The sequence below is a fragment of the Buceros rhinoceros genome, unplaced genomic scaffold (assembly GCF_000710305.1).
Source record: "Buceros rhinoceros silvestris isolate BGI_N320 unplaced genomic scaffold, ASM71030v1 scaffold5737, whole genome shotgun sequence".
NCBI lineage: Eukaryota > Metazoa > Chordata > Aves > Bucerotiformes > Bucerotidae > Buceros > Buceros rhinoceros.
In genome coordinates this window covers 52,745-60,807 of record NW_010422663.1, presented here as the reverse complement: position 1 = coordinate 60,807, position 8,063 = coordinate 52,745, and the positions used below count along the sequence as shown (strand labels likewise).

The 8,063-nt window shown below is 37.7% G+C and overlaps 1 protein-coding gene across 1 annotated transcript in view; it reads right to left on the bottom strand.

Moving 5' to 3' along the window:
* Window positions 1-3,027: 3,027 nt before the first annotated feature.
* Window positions 3,028-8,063, bottom strand: part of PLSCR5 (phospholipid scramblase family, member 5) — an 11,918-nt gene continuing 6,882 nt past the window's right edge. The window contains exons 3-7 of the mRNA XM_010140113.1: window positions 7,393-7,435; window positions 6,323-6,543; window positions 5,205-5,366; window positions 3,988-4,149; window positions 3,028-3,066 (exon numbers count right to left, since the gene is read on the bottom strand). Of these exons, the coding sequence (XP_010138415.1) occupies window positions 3,028-3,066; window positions 3,988-4,149; window positions 5,205-5,366; window positions 6,323-6,543; window positions 7,393-7,435 (627 nt within the window). The remainder of the gene's footprint in view (window positions 3,067-3,987; window positions 4,150-5,204; window positions 5,367-6,322; window positions 6,544-7,392; window positions 7,436-8,063) is intronic.

Below are 8,063 nucleotides of genomic sequence, written 5' to 3'. Positions count from 1 at the left end.
TACCACACAGATTTACAATATGGCTAGGAACCTAGTGTGGAACTATTTGCTGGGCTGCATTAGGTAGAATTCCCGTGTCATTAGAATGATCATGTTTCTTTCTAGAAGATGTTCGGGACCTGAATCTGCTGTAGAGAATATCTGTCCCCTTTGGGGGAATACTGAGTTCTCTTTGGAGAGCCACCTGTAGCCTGTGGGGGAAATCACGAAAGGCAACGTTTGTAAAAAGTACAGATAGCTCCCATAATGTGAAACAAATCACTATTAATAAGTTGGAGATGCAGGTTTTTAAAATCTTAGTCCATGTTAGTTTCTCTTAAGTAATATCACACAGAACTCTATCATCTTTGCTGAAGATGAATACCTGCCCTCACATGGCAGCTGTGGTTTGGTTGAAGGAGCTCCCAGCTGACAAAATGCTGGCATTGGCACTGATTTTCTACCAGGGTGTTGAAGGGTGGGACGAAGTTCAAGAAGGCTTCTGAGGAAGTTCTAGCCAGCAAGAGCTATCCTAGCCCCAGTGCTTTGTTTTATCCAGGGACTGAACCTGTTCCTGTAAGTCCCAGAAGCTGCCTCTGGGTGTAAACAGAGGCATTCAAACGTACTCATACACGTATGCAAGCATTACACCTTAAAAAAAAAAAAAAAAGAAAAAAAGTTGTACTAACACACTAAACAGCAACGAAGTCACTAAGTGCCAGAAATAAAGCACTATCATCTCGTTGCAATATATAAAAAATATATGCATATATTGCTTAACTACAAGGTGTATATATATGCAGACTGTCACAGCAAAATTCAGCCCTACAGGTAAATAAGACCCTGTATCGTATTGACTTCAACAGTGGTTGGACACGTTTACTTAAGGGGCATCTTTGGCTTATTAAGGTCGTAAGAAGGCTGGAAATTGCAGAGGAAGAGTGGCGGGTAGCAGGGAGCCGGCTGGTCTCACTGGGCACTGCATTCAGCTGGGCGTTCAGATGCACGCAACTCAGCAACAGCACAAGAACATGGTTTTGTGCGAGACCCAAGACTCTAGAATAAGTCACTTCTGTCTAAGATGGCAAAGGGATTTAAAAAAAAAAATAGCATAAAAATCTGGCTCTTTTTCTCAGTCTGCTTAGAGTAAGTCAGGAGTGAAAGGACTGATTTTTAAAGAACGACAGAGGTCTGAAACTAGTGAGAATAGCAGAGAGGCATGAGTCATCTGCATTCTTCTGCAAAACCATAAATTTCCACATGAGGGAGCTTCCTGCCCACGAAGCTCGGAGGTGCTTTCTTCTGGCACAGCTGACTGCAATGGTTCCCTGCACCGCCAAGAATCCCGAGCCAGTAATGAAATGGTTAACAGATAATGATGATTGTCAGAGCTTGTTAACCACAATTATCTTCAAGACATATGTAAATCTGTATAAATACCTAAGTGTGGTATATAATCTAAAACACACTGTTTAAATCTATAAGCATTCCTGAGTTAATTTCACTATGGGAGCATTAGTTACAACTTCCTGACTTCACTGTGTTTGAACTCATATCCATGAACATTAATTTTAAATTAGTCTAAATATTTGTTGAGAATTAATCACCTGATAAATTTAGCTCTTTTTCATTTTTATGAATTATTCATTATCTCCTCTCCTTTCTGTTGATGTGTTGGTTGGTTGCAAGAATTGAATTTACTAGTTCACGCAAAGAAAAAAAAAATCCAGCTTTCCCACTGATTTGTAAAGCGTTCCTATTGGAAACTTGATTGGTGTCTATGTTGGCATTTATTTTTACCGCCAATATTGTATGGTACTGGATTGCTTCCAGAAGGACCCATTGGAGTTTTTGAGAGGCGTGTGCAAGTTCATACAGCAAACATTATACAACAAAAATTTGTCTATTTAACTCCTGCATATATGTGATGGATGTTCCTACAAAGGAAGCTTGTATTCGTAAAAGCTTGTTGGTAGGAATGTTTGGGAATGGTATGATGAAGTGTGACTGCAAGAATAAACAGCTATGTAAAATTGCCATCTGAAATAGAAAAACCTCCTGTTGCACAGTCATATCATAAAATACCTGAGCTTGCAGAAGACAAAGAATAATTCTGATCTAGGGTGGTCTCAGGCAAGTCTCAATGAAAATTTAGCAACCACCAGATATTAGAAAAAAGAACAAACCTTTTAAGGAAAGTCTTGAGTGGATGGGAGCAAGACTCCTTAACACGGGGTAATTCAAAGTCAAGTGATTTGTGCACCTCTAGCACACAGAGGATGTCCTTGCAAACCGTATGGCCTGCCTTCAATAAAAATAGTGGAAACCAAGATTTTCTGAATACAGCTTACATTCCTCAGTCTAGTGCTGGAAGCCACTCATTGAACAAATCATTGCCATAAAATTAATTTACTAGCAAACATAATTTCCCTTCTTTCAACTCCCTGAAGGAGATAACATCTTGAACTTCCCATTGGGTGATGTCTTTATATTTGTTACTTTCAATCTCAGTTTGTTGCTATTAATTAAATAACAAATCAGAAAATTACTTATAAAATTGTGAAAAAGCAAACCCCCCAGAACACACCCTCATGTGGTTAGTAACTAGTACTAGCACTTGCAAAACATCAAAGGCTTCTCTAAACATACACTTTCATCAGTGATGCTGCAAGCCTTCATGTAATCTTTCATGATTTCCCATGCAGGAACATCAAAAGAGAAAGACGAGAACAGAACTGTTCCAAGGCAACAGCGCTTTGTGTGAAAAGTATGTGTTTAGTTATAACGCACATAAAATGTAAGTAAGAAATTATTATTTATGCGAGATATATTTTGATAAATATCATCATTAGCTCCCTATCTTTTTCACTAAGAAACAAGGATTTGTGGAGTTCAAAATCATGTCCAAAGCTCAAGGGATTTCTGGAAGAAAATGAAAAAGAATTAGAAAGTATCTAACATATAAGTCTTCAAAGCTACAAGATCAATTTATATTCATTTTTACTTACTGAAACATGTTCTGCATATTTTATTGTTTCTGTCATCTTGTTATAATCCATCCAAAGAGTTTTCAAAGAACATTAAGTCCTACAAATAAACAAACTGTAAATGATACGGAAGGTACAAAAATGCAACGATTACTATCAAAAGTCTTACTTGTAGGCTTTTGTTACATGAAGCAATTGGATTAGTCAGTCATGTTCTACTACATTGCCACAAAGCAATACGAATTTTGGAAGACACAATCTGAAAACCTTAAGTGTCATGAGAGTTACATTTCTAACCTAATAAAAACAAAATTTCTGAATTGTTGATGCTACTTTAAAGCGAACACTTTCTAGTGAATAATTGAAATAGTTTTATCCTTTTTTTTATGCTTTCTGATGTAAGTATCAGATAATTTTGAAACCATTGCATATTAATATTAACACACTAGTGTTGACAAAAGAGGTACACAGAAAATACGGATTTGTAATTCTAGAGAACATGCTTCTTAATTTCATCCTTACCCCTAGCAGTGAGTATTCCTTTCACGTAATTTTTATCTTACAATTAACTTCACAAGGGAATTTTTGTAGGAAATTTCATATGACCTGAAGGTCTTACATGCAACACTTGAATCGGCACTCACAGTTTGAAATTACCATTAGAAATAACATAACTTCTATTCTAATTCATACACTCATTTAAACACAACAGATTAGGTGTTTGGGGGAGTTGGGAGGATTTGACATGTATGTTGATATTTGATCCTGCCATGCAAGATATTGAACTACATGTGCAATACCATTTAAGCAGTTTAATAAACAGAAATTTAGGAACCTAAAGATACTCAGGAAAAAAAAAGCAGCCATAAAAATTAAAAAGTTTTCAGTTAACTTATCTTTCAAGAAGTGGGTTTGACTTTCTACTGCCCTTATGCCTTTGTAAGATCACGACTGATATCAAAGGCCCCTTTGGTCCCAGTCTGCCTCTCTATACTCCTACTTTTTGATTTTGCATACTTACAATGAGGAAACAGGCACCAATCATTACTGCCTTGATTCTCACATCAAGATCTACAGGGACCTGGATCCCGAAGTTGGCAGTGTTGGTAAAGACATTGTTTACAAATCCAGACCAGTACTTGGAAATTTTTCCAATTGTTGACATCTCATTGAGAGCTTTTACCTGTACAAATAAAAAATAGGAATATACCCTAATATAAATAAATCAAGTACACATTGATTATATCTCCACGGAATTAATGATTGTGTCCTGGCTCACACACTATGCTGTAGTTATCAGGTTCTTCTTTTCTTATCATTGAGATGCTCTGTTAATGTCAGATTTACCTTTAGGAGTGACACTCAAGAAAAAGTCTCAAGTTTGGAAACATCAGCATCTTTAGAGCCGTCAGGAAAGTCAAGGAAAGCAATTGTGAAAGTTTATACCACTTTTACTTTTCTTTCACAGTGATTCTTTTTTCCTGTCTTGTGTATCTCGTGCTCCAAGTCACAGCAGTACCATTGCTGTGGACCTCTGTCCCCTACAGCTGACAGATATGTTCTCAGTTATGTAGCATGTTTGTCTCAGTATACTGACGTTTCAGCCAGTACCCACTGAAGTCTTTTGATCTGATTTGGCTAAAAGAGTTGATCAACACAGAAGCTCTTTTGTTATTCCTTAACTAAGGCAAAGCACTTTGTTCACATCAGAAAACCCTGTCCATGATTGCTTCAGGCATCTCCCATTCTCCCTCTCATCCCTTAAATATCTCGATGCCTACTCAGAATTATTTTTCTCCTGATGGATGTTATCATATGGGTGTAGACATAGTGGACAGTAATTCTGCCTGTGGTTGGCAGTCTGAGAGTAATGAAGGCAGCAGATCCAATGAATTCAAGGGACTATGTGTCAGGTAACAGCGAACGCATGAATACAGTGATGAAACCCTGAGCCTTTCAAAATCAATATTTGAGTGCTCATGGACTGCAGAAGACCAAGACTTCACTTAATGACGTGTTTTATTTCCTTGAAGAGATTGCCACCCCTGTTTAGAAAACATCTGCAGGAATCTTGAGCGCGCAAGTCAGGAACTCCAATGCATATTGTTGTACTTCTATTCCATAATTACAGCAATATTCATAATATTTTTAAGGGTAGAATAAAAGGGTAGGAATTTTGAGTGAGAAATTATTCAAAGTAGTAAAACTATAAAATTCTTGACATTCATAAAAACATACCTCAAAGTCAACATCTTCAAAACAGCCACAAGTTGCATATGGGCCAATTATTTTTAGTACATCTTCTTTACTTTCATTCTGTATAGTAAACTTTGGCAAAAAAGGGTCCCAGTTCTGTACAACATACCCAGCTATTGTACCTGGTGGGGACTGAACTTCTAACTAGGAAACAAAACAAAATAACATTATAAACTAATTTTGTATTAGTATATTTTCCATAATAGTGTATTGTTTATACAATGACAAAACAGTTAGTTAGTTTGTTCACAGTTTGGTAAAATTACATTGTATTGTTTTTAAATACAGCAGACATGCTGTATTTAAAATATGAAATTAATATGAAACTCAAAAGTCTCACCAGAAGATAACATCTTACCTATAATATAATATAATATTTGATAAAAGCCATGCGCTGTGAAAAGTTTTTTTATTGAAATCAGTGAGTATTCTATAAGCTTTCCTGAACAGTAGCTGTATAACTAAAGGATCAATTTTTAAAAATCCTGATGCAGTACTGAGAATGTAGATAGATGAGTTAACCTATAAATCCATAAAACATTTTTGTAAAACAAGAAAGATGTCTGAATAAAAGAGTCAAAAATAAGGAGAAAAGATCTGATACTTTGTAGGATCTGCATTTTTCACTCAAAGCAGCTTATTTCCAAATTCCGCAATTTCCCTGAGAAAGACAGCCTTGAAGATGCAGAGCCATGGAGTGAAGCATTGACCTTCTCAGAGAGCTGTTCCCAGTTGTACCTACATGCAGTAATGGCCAATGAGGGCATTTCAATCCTTAACACTCTGTGAGAACCCTGGGTGATTTTCATCTGTACCACCACCAGACGTTAGTCTGTGTCAGGCTGAGCAGTGTTTTGGGATGTTACCTGAATAGAGAGACATCTCCATCATCGAACACAAAAGTTTTACTTGGGATGTTAGGAAAGTAAGGTCTCATGAAAGGGAGTAGGCATGCTGGGAACGTATCATTTATCAATAGTTACTTCTAATCAAAGTTCACCAGTCCCTCAGGCTGAGGTTGCAGAGGTTGCAGGAGGCTTCATTAACGCTGTGCACGTACAGTGAGATGCTTGGACAAAAGGCAGTTAGGATTCGCTCACCTCTTGCAGGAAGCAGGGGAACCAACAGCTGTTGCATCTCAAGGGTCTGTTCACTGTAATCACTTCTCGGCCCGTGTTATCAGCAATCCTTATAGTGAAAGACCTTATAGGTGAACACAAGTTACGATTGAAGCAATCGTTCTCTTCTACTGCAAAGTAAACTCTTTGTCCCAAATGGTTTTTTATCTCATATTTGCTGAAGGTCTCTGTGCCAAGTATGGCTAATAAAGCAAAACAAGTAGAACACTACCTTAGTATAACATTAGTAGAGATATATTAGTATATATTCTAAAAATCTATGGAATTTTTTTTGCAGAGAATGTTTAAAAGGTAGTTTTGAAATTAGGACACAAAGAAAATGTACAGTTACAAGGAAATAATAATGTCAGGTCTGTATTTTGAAGGAAGGTTTAGTTCAAAGACTTTGAATGTACACTAAAGTACATATCACAAAACAGAATTCAGATCCCGAGCTTTGGTTTAGGCTTTTTTCTTTATCATCTGTGAAAAGTTACAATATGATGCTGTCCCACTTCAGTGACAAAACTTCCACCCAGTGAGGTATCCAGGAATCAAGCTTGAAAACATTTGAATGGGAGAAATACATTAAAAATTGTTTTGCTTGCAGAACCTGATAATTATTCAGTACTTCGAAATTCTGAGGAACTATGTAAATAAAAACTCTAATGCTCCATTTTGTGTCTAATGACCTTCCTTTCTTTATTTGCTTTGTGTCTTGTAACATGTTAATTATTGTTAAAGACAATAAATTTTTCCATAGATGGAAAAGATGGTTAAACTTCAATAACTTTGAGAGAGAGGTGTCTGAGGAAGAGAATTTAGGACAGGTGTAGAGATTACTCACCGTAATCTTTCTCTCCTCATTGGTTTGCTGCAGATCAGACATAAAGAAATTGAGCTTCCACCACACTAACACCATATTACAGGCCTGTCACAAGGACAGCAGAAGGCTTTGCAATGACCTCCATGATGTGGGAGCAAGACTTGGAAGACTTTCAGAGACATCTGTGTACCACCACTGTTAAAGAGTGACAAGGATTGCACCATACCTTCAAGAAGCTCCACTTGCTGATGAATAATTATCCGGTCCAGCTGTTTAAAAAAAAAAACAACAAGATGATGGGTGTTGGAAAGGTCTGGGGCTGCTAGTGATCATCTATCTATTTTTACTGCTCATCTCCCTGTCAGTAGGATTTTTTCTTTCTTTCTTTCTATAGGTGCACAAGCTGAGCGCCTGAGAGCTATCTCAAGTAACAGTTTACACGTCTGTGAAATGATGAGTGAAGAGGGTGATGTTGGGTGCTATTGCATGTTCTTCAAACCCACATGTTTGAAGAAAAACAATCATCACTGGGGGGATGAGGAAGACAACAGCAATGGAAAAATGTATGTGAGAAGCAGGACCTACTTCTTACTCCTGTCCCTCCTTTCAGGTCTTGGAGAGGGGAAGCCCTTTACCCCAAAGCTAAGCTTAGTGCTAGGCACCATGGCAGTGCACAAGTGAGTGAGTGTGGGCTCAAGCTCAAAACATGCTGTAATCACATCCCAAAGGGCCCTACTGGAGCAGCCCAGCAAGAAAATCAGGTGAGGCCAATGATGGCAGACAAGAGCTTTAATGCTCTGATCTCAGGCACTGGGAGTTATGTACCCTAAATTTGGCAGTCACACCAGGGTGACAGAATGAGCAAAACAACAGCTCCCCAGAGAAACCCTCAGCTGG